The sequence below is a fragment of the Sciurus vulgaris genome, assembly GCF_902686455.1.
Source record: "Sciurus vulgaris genome assembly, chromosome: 5".
Lineage (NCBI taxonomy): Eukaryota > Metazoa > Chordata > Mammalia > Rodentia > Sciuridae > Sciurus > Sciurus vulgaris.
Genome location: NC_136465.1, coordinates 77,096,592 through 77,111,129, shown reverse-complemented (window position 1 = coordinate 77,111,129; position 14,538 = coordinate 77,096,592). Strand labels below are relative to the sequence as shown.

At 35.1% G+C, this 14,538-nt stretch overlaps 1 protein-coding gene across 8 annotated transcripts in view; it reads right to left on the bottom strand.

Moving 5' to 3' along the window:
• The window catches only part of RIMKLB (ribosomal modification protein rimK like family member B), a 97,943-nt gene that overhangs the window by 65,331 nt on the left and 18,074 nt on the right, over positions 1 to 14,538 (bottom strand). For all 8 annotated transcript variants that reach the window (XM_079143152.1, XM_079143154.1, XM_079143153.1 and 5 more), the window contains exon 2: positions 12,613 to 12,839. In XM_079143152.1, coding sequence (XP_078999278.1) covers positions 12,613 to 12,787 — 175 coding nt within the window. In that variant the 5' untranslated portion in view covers positions 12,788 to 12,839. The remainder of the gene's footprint in view (positions 1 to 12,612; positions 12,840 to 14,538) is intronic.

Here is a 14,538-nt window from a genome sequence, read left to right as displayed (position 1 = left end):
TGAAAGCAAAGTGCCAACCAAAAAATCTATATTCAGCAAAACTGACTTTCAAAATTGAAGGAAAAGGGCTGGAGTTATAGCTCAGTGGCAGAGCACTTGCCTAGCATGTGTGAGGCACTGGGTTCAATCCTTTGCACCACAAAAAAATAAACAAATAAAATAAAGGCATTCGGTCCATCTACAACTACAAAAAAATATATATTTTTAATTGAAGGAAAAATACAGATACTCCAGATTCAAAAAGTTAAGTTCATCACCACTATAAACAGTAACTGTACAACTATGTTGATAGATACAAAACATAAAAACATGTAATTTTTGACAACTATGACAAAGTGAGGGATGAAGAGATAGTTTTTATAAGCAATTGAATGCATCACTTAAAAATAGACTATTATAACTTAAAGAATTTTTACAGCCCCTATTAAGAACACAAAGAAAATATCCTTGTATGCTGTTGGTGGGAATGTGAACTGGCACAGGCATTATGGAAACAGTACAGGGGTTTCTAAAAAAATTAAAAATAGAACTTATGTTCAGAAACCTGGAAAACACTAAGCTTAACAAAATAAGTCAGGCACAAAAATAAATACTGCATCATCTCACTTATATATGTATAATGTAAAAATGTCAAACTTATGGAAATAGAATAGAATGGTGGTTGCCATGGGTTGGTATGTGAAGATGCTGGTCTAAGAGGTACCCAGGGTACAGAGATTCAGTTTTCAAAGATAAGTTCTGAGTATGGTGGTGACTTTTTAGATACAATGTCAAAGGCAAGAAATTATGAAATAAGGAACTCGAACTTCATTAAAATTAAAAACTTCTGTTCTCTTAAGACAATATTAAGAGAATGAAAGAAAAATCAGATTGAGAGAAAATATCTGCCACAACCTGACTACTCCTGAGAACAGATCAGACATGTCTAAACTGGTACACATTGTACAGAAAAGTTCACCTATACTATGCAAGTATCAATGTCAAAAGAAAAAGAAAGGTAAAGAAACAATTCAAGATTAAAGGAAACTAATGATACATGACAAATGCAATGAGTGATCCTGAAAAAACCCTGAAGCAGGGTGTGATGCATACCTGTAGTTCCAGCCATCTAGCAGACAGGTAGAAGGATGGCTTGAAGTCAGGCATGGTGGCACATGCCTATAATTACAGTGGCTCGGGAGGCTGACGCAGGATTGAGAGTTCAAAGCCAGCCTCAGCAACTAAGAGAGGCCCTAAGCAACTCAGTGAGACACTGTCTCTAAATAAAATATTCAAAAAAGAGCTGGGGATGTGAGGAAGTGCACATGGGTTCAATCCCTGGTCCCCCTTCCCCCCCAAAAAAAATGGCTTGAGTCCAGGAGTTTGAAAACAGCCTGGGCATCATAGTGAATCTCTCTCTTTTAAAAAAAAAAAAAAAAAAAAATCTATAATAAAATTCCTTCGGGGCTGGGGTTGTGGGCTCAGTGGTAGAGTGCTCGCCTAGCATGTGTGAGGCACTGGGTTAGATTCTCAGCACCACATAAAAATAAATAAAACAAAGGTTCAATGACAATTAAAATATATATGTAAATAAAATTCCTGAATAGTGCTAAGCTTATATACTTAATCTTAGGAAATACACACTTAAGAATTTGTTGGACCTCATTCTAAATAGTACAAAAAAAAGCACATGGGGGGAAGCAAATGTAGCAAATGTTAACAACTGGTAAAAACTGAGTAAACAGTAAACAGGAGTTCTTTGTACTATTTTTGCAACATTTCTATAAATTTGAAACTATTTCAAAATAAAAAGGTTTTAAAAGTACAAGGCCAGTAGACCAATTTTAGCTTACTGAAAGGAGAAATGAATATTAAAGACTAAATAGCACCTTATAAAAAGAAAATCACTTATTAAGCAAAACAAATCTTGTAGTATCTTAAAATTAGGAATACCCTTAAATATAAAATAAAAAAATAATGATCTTTCAACTGTAAAATAGGCAAACACTGCCATCTGAAGAAATTGGCCCACCAGCTTCAGAGAAGACATTAATGATATAGATAATAAAATTCTGAAATAAGGACTCTTCCCAAAACACTCTTTAAACAAAAGCAAGCAAAAAGGTTCAAAATTTTTTTAAAAATTATTATTTTTAAAAAATTATTTGCAGTGGTGGGGACTGAACCTAAGGCCTCGCATATGTTGGGCAAGCATTCTACCACTAAGCTATATCCTCAGCTCAATACAATAAGTTTTAAAATTTTTACCAAAGGTTAATTATGTATTTTATCTACCCAGCAATGTTCCACATTTGTTTAAATATTAAATGCTTATTTAATATTTATTGCTATTTATACTTTTAAAATTTTCAGTCTCAAAGAAATGGCACATGTTTGAAGTGATGGCTGTCAATTATTCTGAGTTGGTCATTACATACTATATGTGCACTAAAATGTCACTGTACTCCATAAAGATGTGCTAGTAAGTCAATTTTTAAAAATTTTAAATTTCAGCCTGTGTTTGAAAGAAGCAGCTCCAATTGGTCATAAACTCCAAAATGTATCATTACCAGATATTCTGAAACTCTGACCAAGGAAAACATTTTTTAAAATTTGATCCACAAATTTCCTGTACCAAAACAAACAATTAGGATAGTTTTTTCTTATTTTCTCTTGAATATAGTTTAAGGAATACAGTCCAGAGTATGACAAATGCAGCAAAACTACCTCATCCTGTTTGTCCCCTGAAGTGAATTTCTGGTCCTTAATGTATTCTGTGCTTAGCTGAGATGAAGTCTCATGAAAGAACTCCAAAGAACTCCAAAGGCTAATTAAAACAGAAAAGGTGGGACTCAGTTTGCCTCTGTGTATTTATTACCTTCTCCATTGGGAAATAAAATGCTTTTATTTTACATAAATAAATACATCTATTTTTATTAAAATCTGCAATTTGAAATACATGTTAACGCCTTCCTAGTATTACTGTGTTCAGTTAGTCAATAAAAATACAATAAACTTTGAGAAGCTAAATGATACCAAGGGCAAGTAAAATATGACAGCATCTAAACAACATGGCCACCTAAAAATTGATTAATTTAAAGCCACAATTAATACAATCAAAAGGAACTCAAAGTGCCGGGCACAGCGGCGCATGTCTGTAATCCCAGGAACTCCAGAGGTTAAGGCAGGAAGATTCCAAGTTCAAGGCCAGACTTAGTTAACTTAGTGAGGCCCTAAACAATTTAGTAAGATCCTGTCTCAAAATAAAAAATAAAAAGGGCTGGGGATGTGGTTCAGTGGTTAGGTGCCCAGTACCAAAAAATAAATCAATACATATATAGATATACATACATACATAAAATAAAGGAAGCTCAAATTCATTCCAAATATAGCTGGATTCCTTTTGAGATCAGTAAGTAATACATAATTTAATGAAATAGTATGTCTTATTAAACAGATATATGTACATATCTGTAAAAGCTAATTGAGGTGAGGGTAATAGGTCTTATTTCTTGCTCATAAGAAAATAAACTGCAACTGGGGATACAGCATAATAGTAGAGTGCTCTCCTAGCACATTCAAAGCCCTGGGCTCAATTCCAAATACAGTCAAAAAAAAGGGAAAGAAATTATACAACTTTTCTGGTAATCAATTTGCAACATCTGTCAAACCAACCCCTCAACCCCCATCCTCCAAAAAACATAAAAATATGCACTGATTCAATGATTCCTTTCAGAAATTTGCATTACAGAAATACAAATGACCAGTATAAAGAAATAAATAAAAATTCCATCAGATTAAACTAAGAGTTTCTTTTTAAACTGTAAACAACTTTAAAGTATGAGGAAAAACAACACTGAAACTTAGTATGGGCCAGGCTCTATTTTAAGGACTTGACTTTTATTACCTTTTTTGATCCTCATAACAATCCTATAACATGGCTTCCATTATACACATGATGAAAAGCACTCAGAAGTTCAATCTCTTGTCAATCTCTTGTCTAAGATATACAGTTAGTAAGTGCAGACAAGATTTAATCCCAAACAGCCTGGTTCTAGAGCAAATTCCTTTAATCACTAATCCTATACTGCTATATTACGTTCATATAATGTAACACTACAAAGCTATTAAAATTTGTGTTATGCATCAATACCTTCCAAGAGAGAAAAATGGCCCCAAAACAAAACTAGATTGTAAAGGTAGGCTATAAATAAAAATGCAAAGTATTTTTATAATCACATTTAAAATTACAGTTTGTAACTACATGTTATGCATATTATCCATAAAAAGACTTGAAGGATACATATAGCATAAGTTTAACAGTGACCTTCTAGAGATGTGAACATTTTTTTATACTAGACAAATTATAGTTACATTGTGTACATGTACAAATATGTAACCACAAATTCCACCATTATGTACAACTATAATGCACCAATAAGAAAATATGAAAAAAGAAAATTACGTATTTCAGTGCTGGAGATTGAACCCTGAGTATAGTGCATGCTATGCTCTACCACTGAGCTAAACTATGCCCCCAGCACAAAATTACAAAAAACTGTTTAACCTTCCTTGTTTTTGTCTATATTTTTCCAATTTTCTAGAACAAATCATTTATCACTTTTGTTAGAAAATTTGGTGGGGGCAGGTACCAGGATTGCCTATTCCCCTTCTTTTAAAAAATATTTTAACACAGTGACTCTCTAGTTTACCTAGGGCCTCGCTAAATTGCTGAGCTGGCTTTGAACTTTCGATCCTCCTGCTTCAGGCTCCAGAAACACTGGGATTACAGGCATGGTCTACCACACCCAGCTAGGAAACAATTTTTTTAAAAAATCTGCTTTTCACAAATGAGGCTACATATTGGTATATTTATGAAATCCTGTCATAATTTATACATACAAAGCTTGATCATCTCCAAAAGTCTGAGTGCCACAATCAGATTATCAACAATTAGGAAGGAAAGGTTGGGAAAACAATTTTAAGAAGTTTAATATATGACTTTATTATTTGTATAGATATTATCATCCTGGTTAAGAAACTGATATGATGAAAGGTTAAATAATTTGTCCTGAGTCTCACAACTGGTAAAACTAGAATTTAAATACACTTGGTTTGCTTCAACACCACTGAGCTGTAGGATTCCAGGAGGAAAAAGGTTGAAAATAACCTTTGACCAATTAATTTACCAAGAAGAAAATAAACTAACAAAGAATGAGTAACTCACCATAAATTGGTAGGTGGCATGTGGAAAATTCACAGAACTAGGATTTGTTTAAATGGGATTGTATTCCACAAAACTGGGCAAGTAACAATCTTTCATACTATTTCCTTCTCTTTAAATTAGAAGATCAGAGTTGGGTGCTGTGTCACGTACCTATAATAGCAGCTCGGGAAGCTGAGGAAGGAGGATTGAAAGTCCAAAGGCTGTGTGAGCAGTTTATCGAGGGCCTTAAGCAATTTAGAGAGCCCCGTCTCAAAAAAAAAAAAAAAAAGGGGGGAGTGGGGGATGCTGGGGGATATGGCTGTGTGATTAAGTGCTCCTGGGTTCAATCCCTCGTACTTAAATAAATAAAATTAGAGGATCATGGCTCAGTGGTAGAATACTGCCCAGCATGTGTGAGTGCCTGTATTAAAAAAAAATTAATCTTAAAAATTTTAATGAGAGGATGACAGACAGACAGACATATTGGCCTATAACCCCAGCGACTCAAGGTTGAGGCAGGAAGACCTCAAGTTCATTGACAGCACTAGCAACTTAGTAAGACCCAATCTCAAAATAAAACAAAAATTTTAAAAAAGGGCTGCAGATGGAGCTTAGTGGTAGAGTACCCTGGATTCAATTCCCCCAAATAAATAAGTTAGTAATAATTAATTTAATTATTATAACAATTATAATATATATGTAATATTTATTATTACTAGAGGATGAATAGATTTCCTAATTCCTAAAGTTCCTGTACCAAAAATATGCTGCTCTCACTCCCCTCTACATATACGTACACATACTCACTCAAATTAAGTCAGATGAAACATGTACATTTATTTTAATAGTCTTCATTTTAAAAAGAATTTGACAGCATACAACTCCAAATTACACACAAATTAGGGAAGAAAAGTGCTTTTCCTGAAAAACCATAACTTTTGACAGTAATAAGATTAAATATCTGAATGCTTGCTAAAATTTTCATCCTGGTTGGAAGTATAGCTCAGTGGCAGAGCACTTGCCTAGTAAGCACAAGAACTTGGCTCTGATCCTCAACACCAAAACAAAACAAAAACTCTGCTGTATATAACTATAAGTAGGAAGCCCTGACTTGTTTTCTGACTCCAGAAGATTTTCTAATCCACTCCATCTCTTAAAGGAGATATATTCCTCTTCCTATACCTAACATTAATTAACTTTCTCCTAGATGCTCCAGTAAAGATCCTGGTCTCCCCTCAATTCCTTCTTTCATCAACAGGTCACCAAAATGATGCATTCGCCAAATACTGGTGAGAATTAGAACAACAAGAACTCTCATTTTGCTGATCAGAATGTAAAATGATACACTTTTTTTTTTTTGCGGTGCTGGGGATAGAACCCAGGCCCTGTGCTTGCAAGGCAAGCACTTTACCAACTGAGCTATCTCCCCAACCCCACAAACACTTTTTAAGGCAGTTTCTTACTAAGCTAAACATCTTGCCATATGATCCAGCAATCATGCTTTTTGGCATTTATTAACCCAAAGGAGTAAAAAATCCATGCCCATACAAAATAATTTAAATCAGCTTTATTTATAACTGCCAGAACTTAGAAGCAACCAAGATATCCTTCAATGGTATATAAGTAAATAAACTGTGGTACATTCAGACAAATGTAATATTATTCAGCACTAAAAAGAAATAAAAAACTATCAAGCCAGAAAAAGACATGCTAGAACCTTAAATGGGTATTACTAATTAAAAGAAGTCAACACAAAAAAGGCTACTGTTATGGTTTAGATATGAGGTGTCCTCAAAAGCTCACATGTGAGACAATGGAAGAAAGCTGGAGGAAGTGGGAATTGGGGCATGACCTTGGAGTACATATTTGTATCTGGCAAGCAGTTTCTCTCTCTCTGCTTCCTGCTCTTCAAGTGAGCTGTTTCCCTCTGTGTACTTTTCCACCTTGATGTCCTGGCTCACCTAGAGTCCCAAGAAATGGAATAAGACTTCTGAAACCATGAGCCCTCAAATAAACTTCTCCTCCCCTACAATTGTGCTGGTTGGGTCATTTAGTCAAGCAGCGAAAAAGATGACTAAAACAGCTACATAGTTTATTATTCAGCGATGAATTCTAGGCAAGGAAAACTATGAAGAAAGTCCAAGGTTGTCAAGAGGGAAGAAAGGGACAGAGAATGAATAGGTGGGAGAAGAAAGAAATGATAAATTAGCAGAGTACACAGGATTTTTAGGACACTGAAACTATTCTGTAAAAAACTACAACAATAGATACATATCAATTATACATTTGTTCAAGCCCGCAGAATGTTCAACACAAGAGTGGACCACAAGGTAAACTAAGGATTTTGGGTAATAATGATGTCAATGTAAGTTCACCAATTTTAAACTAATGTACCCCTCTAGTAGTGTATGTAGATGATGGGAGGAACCTATGCATGTGTGTAGGGAAGGGATATAGGAGAGAACTACTTCCTACTCAATTTTGCTGTAAACTTAAAAACTCTTCTAAAAATTGAAGGTTTTTTTAAAAAGGGCTTAGACTTCCAACTATGACATTATGAAAAAGTGAATAAATTCTCATTCCAAAACATTCAAGTATAAAACTATCTAGGTATGTGTTTTAAATTCTACTATGGGACTCAGGAAATTAGCCAAAGACAAACTAATAGAGACACATTTAATAACAACCAAACAAAAAGATAGAATAGGGCTTGGGTTGGGTTGTAGCTAAGTGGTAGAGTGCACATGTGAGGAACTGGGTTCAATCCTCAGTACCACATAAAAAAATAAATAAAATAAAGGTACCGTGTACATCTACAACTGAAAAAAAAAAAAAAAAAAACCTAGAACACTGGGTATGAACAATGAGAGTCTATGACCTTTTTTTGCCTAAGGCTACCTCCATTTCCTATCTCTACCTGCAAAACTTAGTTGGCAGAGTAGTTTGACCTGGGTGAAGTAGCTGTGAAAAACAGCAGACTTGCTGCCAGAGAGGGTGATTCTAGGATGAGGCACAGAAGTTAAAAAACCAAGGCCTCAATGTCAATAAAAGAGATGAACAGGGAAAATATAATTATGATAGCCCAAGGATACAGTTCTACCACAGGCAAGTTTGGTCTAACCAACTCTGCTCTAATATTATTATTTTTTTCTCCAAAGAGGCATATACTGCAGAGAAATGTTCCAAAAATTTTAGCTGAGAAATGAAGTTATTCAAAGAAAAACTCTTGGAGACCATTGTTTTAGGTCTATGTAGAAAAAGAATTCTATGAAAAAGTTTTCTTATCTATAAAATGGTAATATAACATTCCCTAAAAGATGTGAGACTTAAATGTGAAATAATAGTTTTTAAAAACACCTAGAAATGTCTGGATACACAAGAGGTATATCAACGAAAGGTCATAAAGAAAATTAAATTTAATGCTATAGGGAATAATAAGTTCCTGAAGACTTTTTAATGGACGTTAAGATAATCAGAGCCAGGAATAGCTTGGAAGCCTGAGGCAGGAGGATCACAGGTTCCAAGCCAGCCTCAGCAATTTAGCAAGGCTGTAAGCAACCTAGTGAGACCCTGTCTCAAAGTAAATAATAAAAAGTGCTAGGGGTGTGGCTCAGTGACTAAGTGCCCCTGGGTTCAGTCCCTTGTTCAAAAAAAAAAAAAAAATAGATAATCAGAGCAGTGTTCAATGAAGATACAAAAGAGCTAAAGAGGAAAGACTGATGTGAAAAGAGAAAGTGCACAAAGGGCTAAGGATATGAACAGATGCTTTACAGAAGAAGATCTACAAGCAATCAACAAACATATGGAAAAATGTTCACCATCTTTAGTAATAAGAGAAATGCAAATCAAAACTACACTAAGATTCCGTCTCACCCCAATTAGAATGGCGATTATCAAGAATACAAGCAAAAATAGGTGTTGGCAAGGATGTGGGGAAAAAGGTACACTCATACATTGCTGGTGGGACTGCAAATTAGTGCAGCCACTCTGGAAAGCAGTATGGAGATTCCTTAGAAAACTTGGAATGGAACCACCATTTGACCCAGCTATCCCACTCCTCGGCCTATACCCAAAGGACTTAAAATCAGCATACTACAGAGACACAGCCACATCAATGTTCATAGCTGCTCAATTCACAATAGCCAGATTGTGGAACCAACCTAGATGCCCTTCAATTGATGAATGGATAAAGAAACTGTGATATATATATGTGTGTATATATATATACACACACACACAATGGAATATTACTCAGCTATAAAGAATAACAAAATTATGGCATTTGCAGGCAAATGGATGAAATTGGAGAATATCATGCTGAGATAAGATAATCTCAAAAATCCAAAAGACAAATGATCTCACTGATAAGCGGATGATGACACATAATGGGGAGTAGGAGGGGGGCAAGAATGGAGGAAGGAGGGACTATATAGAGGGAAAAGAGGGGTGGGGGGGTGGGGGAAAAGGAAAAAATAACAATGAATCAAACATCATTACCCTATGTAAATGTATGATTACGCAAATGGTATGCTGTTATTCCATGTACAATCAGAAACAACATGTATCCCATTTGTTTACAATAAAAATAAATTAAAAAAAAAAAAAAAGAAAAGAAAAGAGAAAGTGCTAAAGGGCTGTTGCAGTCTTAAAATTTGAGGCCATGACTGTCTGACTCAGGATAAGAAGACAAAATAGTTATAATTTAGAATGAAAAAAACTAAGGAAGTTGTGACAGGCTCTAAGAGTTAGATTTTTAAATATCATAAGTCCAGATCAGTGTGAGAAATGTGATGTTACAAAGAAGCTCAGGTAAGAAGGAAGTTGTAGGAGAAAAAGTGAGTTCAGCTTTGACAAACTGGCATACAAATACTAGCTGACAATTAAGTGAAAATGTCTAGCAGGCAACTGAGAAAAAACATGCAACAATAATGGTTTTCTTTTCTTTTCTTTTCTTTTTTTTTTTTTTTGGTGCTGGGGATCGAACCCAGGGCCTTGTGCATGCAAGGCAAGCACTCTACTGACTGAGCTATCTCCCCAGCCCCTAACAATAATGGTTTTCAACCTAGATCTTTTTCAACTATTCAAACTAATTTCTACCTCCCAAATCTTGCCAGTCTACTTGGCAACACTAGATTTCTTTTCTTTTTCTTTTGAGGTGCTGGGGATCAAACCTAGGGGTACTTAACTACTGAGCTACATGCCCAGTCCTTTTTAAATTCTGAAACAGGGTCTTGCTAAGTTGGTTAGACTGACCTCAAATTTACCATACTCCTGCATCAGCCTCCTAAGTAGCTATGCCACCAGGATTACAAGCTATGCCACCAGGCCCAGCTGAGACACCAGATTTCTTTCTTTCTTTCTTTCTTTCTTTCTTTTTTTTTTTTTTTTTTGCGGTGCTGAGGATTGAGGCCAGGGCCTTTCTTAAAGAACCCTGGCTCTGGCCTTTGGTTTTCTAACCTTTAAAACACAGAAGTAAACACCAGAAGTCTGTGGGAGTAGTATTAAGTGAACTAATGTTTCATATTGGCATGTCTCTTTTCATGAAGACTTCCAAGAGCGTAGCTCCCAACAATAAAGCATCTGAGGTTCTGACTTTGGTTTCAACAACAGCTATACATACACTTATACTAAAAGTTATAAACGAGCTGTAGTAATTTTACATTTATTTGAATGATTATTAAAGTTGACCTTTAGAAAATAGGGACTATGTTTTATTTTGCACACCATACCAATCAATCACTATCTAGGAAGTTCTCCAATAATATGCAATGGAAGAATGAAAGCAAGTTTGCTCAATGTCTTCTGAATCTGAAAATCTAGGCATAAAAATTGAAGAGAGAATTGGACTCAATAATAAAATAATGAACATCATCCTCCTAGCCGGGTGCAGTGGTACACACTTGCAATCCCAGTGATTCAGGAGGCAGAAGGAGGAGCACAAGTTCAAGGCCAGCCTCAGCAACTTAGTGAGACCCTGTCAAAATAAAAATAAAAAAGGTCAGACATGATGGTGCAGGCCTGTAATTCCAGCAGTGAGGGAGGCTGAGACAGGAGGGTCCTGAGTTCAAAGTCAGCCTCAGCAAAAGTGAGGCACTAAGCAACTCAGTGAGACCCTGTCTCTAAATAAAATACAAAATCAGGCTTGGAATGTGGCTCAGTGGCAAGTGCCTCTGAGTTCAATCCCTGGTACCCCACCCAAAAAAAAGGACTGGAGGTATACTCAAAAAAAAAAGGTAGTAATTACATCTCAGAGAAGAAGAAAACTTATTCACTTAAGTGAAATAGCATGAAAACATGACAATAATTGCACAAAGGATGAAATAAATGTTAAAAGAAAGCTAAGAATAAAGACTGTTTGCTAAGATAGTCTGCTTAGTTAAATCTGGAATTAGACAAGATTCTGCATCTATTAACCACCCTTTGAATGAAATTATCTACAGCAAATAAAAGTAAGAATTTAATATACTCTGCATATCATTAATTCACACAATAACTGTCTCTCCCCATTGTATTAATGAGGAAATTAAAACCAGGAAGCCTCATTATGATTCTAGTCACAAAGCAAGTAAGTAATCTACTTTTCTTGTTTGTTTTATAAGTGATCTAGAATATATATATGCTAAATTATAAGTTATGTTCTGAAAGCCAATCAGAAATTCCACTTCTCTGATACCATGTGAAATTCCCAGACAGAAATAACCACTTATGCTAACAAGCTGTAACTTTCCAAAGCAAAAATTTAGATTCCTGAAAGTCAGACCTCAAGAGTTTCTATGCTCTTCCAGGGTTTCTTGCCCTTTTAATTCTACAACAAATGTGAAATATTACAAATACCAGAAATATTTTTATCACCAATGAGTCACATCATTAACACACACCCTTAATAAAGCCTGTTTTAGTTTATGCTACAAATTATTTTATAAAGAAAATGAAAATGAGTCACTGTACACTGATAACAGGACCTTTGAAAGGTACAAATTCCCTTAGGAATTCCTTATGAACAAGTATTTAAAACTAGAAGACAGAAATAGTTAGGCATGATGGCACACACCCTACAGTCCCCATTACTCAGAAGGCTGAGGCAGAAAGATGGCAAGTTCTAGGCCAACCTGTACAACTTAAAATAAAATTTTTAAAAAGTAGGGCTGGTTATGTAGCTCACAGTTAGAGCTTTTGCTTGTATGAGCCCTTGGGTTCAATCTCCAGTACTGTAAACTAGAAGACAATAAAAATAGGAGAAAAGTAGAAAGTCATTTTAATTTCCTTCTTGTTTTAGGAAACTATTAATGTTTTTATAAAATATACCAGATTTTATGATCAAATGATGCTTAAAAATGCTAAGGCTATTAAGGATTCATCTGTTCTAAAACAGAAAAAGTCACACTATTCTAAGCAAAAATTCAAAAGATCACTCAGTATAGACTTACCTAGGTTTCCTTGCTCAATTGTCAGCACCACCTCATCCATCACCACAGCCCTGAAGTCCAGTTCCTCTTCACCACATTTTGACTTCAAAGCACGTAATATCTCTTTTTGGGGATAGTCTTCCCTGATGCGACGATCTGTCAAAAACCACAACTTCGCAGCCACAGAGCTACACATCTTGATCTGCTTACTCTTTCTCTTCCGGATTATTTCTTCTTGAATATAAACTCTAGATGGAGAAAATATACATACAAATCAAGAAATCTACTTGAAATCTGGATTTTATACATGTAAATGCTGATTATATAAAACTGTGCAATAACTATAATATGGTTATTATATAATAAATAGGAAAAAAGTGAAGATACTATGCCTTTTTTCATTTTCATTCAAATTAAAAATTATATACCAGTAAAAATATGGCAACCTTTCCAGAAATAAGATTTCTCTTTTTTTCCTCTAAGGAAACTCTGACTGCAGCTTAACAGATTAATAATTACAGCAGGTCACTTGAAAGAATGGTGGGGCATAAAGAAAGAATATAGGTCAGTATATTATCTAGGAATATACTTCAACCTGATCACTTCCTTTTCAGTTCCATTTCTTCCCTCAATATCAATCTCTTTCTTGACATGAAGTAGACGAAATTCCAATCAACAAGATACCCCATCTTTCCCATCAGTAGATAGTCTGATTATGTACATTTTGTAGCTGTAATTAGCTTAACATTCAATTTTCTTCCTATGCTTTGTTATAGTTATGTACAAAGTGAGATAACAGCACTAGTACTACTAGGTAAATAAATGCTGGCTTCACTTACACAGTTATTTTAATCAAAGTAAGTAGAGAAGCAGCAAAAGGACTTTGAATAATCAAAGTAAATACCCAGGTCCTCACACTAAATTTTGTCTATTTTAGTCAGAGAACAGTATGCTTTTACTCAGTATTTGTATTCTTTCTTTAAATAGAAATTTGGAAACACACAGTTTATTAGAATAGAAAAAAGAGGACTTTTTCACAGAGATACAGTCACTCAGTTTTTATCTTAAGACAAAAGTTGTCTTCCTAAGGTTAAAAAAAAAAAAAAGAACACAAGCACATACACAAAGTAAGAGCTTGAGAATAAGAAGGAAGATTTTTAAAAATTAAAAAAAAAAAAATTCAATTAAGGTTGTTCCTTGCTGTTGGTACCCTAGAGGTGGTTAAGATTTGATTCCCAGAACCCCACCCCTGCCCCACACACCCTACCTCACCCCCAGGCATAACAAAATCCACAGACACTTAACCCTTACATAAAATGGTATAATATTTTCATATAACTGCACACAACCTCCTCTATACCTTTTTCCACAGCACTGGGGATTGGACCCAGGGGGACTCTACAACTGAGCTATATTCCCAGTCCTTTTTATTTTTTTATTTTGAGACGGGGTCTCTAACATGCCCAAGCTGGCCTCAAACTTAGAATCCTGCCTCAGTCCTCTCAAGTTGCTGCAATTACAGTCTTGCACCAACGGCCACACCTAGCCCTCCTGTATACTTTAAATCATCTTTAGATTACTTACAATACCTAATTCAATATAAATACTATATAAGTAGTTGTTTTACTGTTTTGTTCAAGAATACCAAAAGTTTGTATATGCTCCAAATAGACACAATTTTTCTCCCAAATATTTTCAATTCAAAATTGACTTAATCTATGAATGCAGAACCCGTGAACAGAGGGCTGATTATTTGAGTATTATTTCAGATGACACTGTAAACCTAACTCAAAAACAAGGGCAAAGATTAGAGGATAGCAAAATCCATAGAGATCAGCAGCTTCATGAAGAGCAGCAGCTATTCTGGCCTTTCATGCACACCTCACCTCTCTCTCTGATATACAACTGGAAGGACCTACTCCATAGAAACATAGTAAAACCAGACAT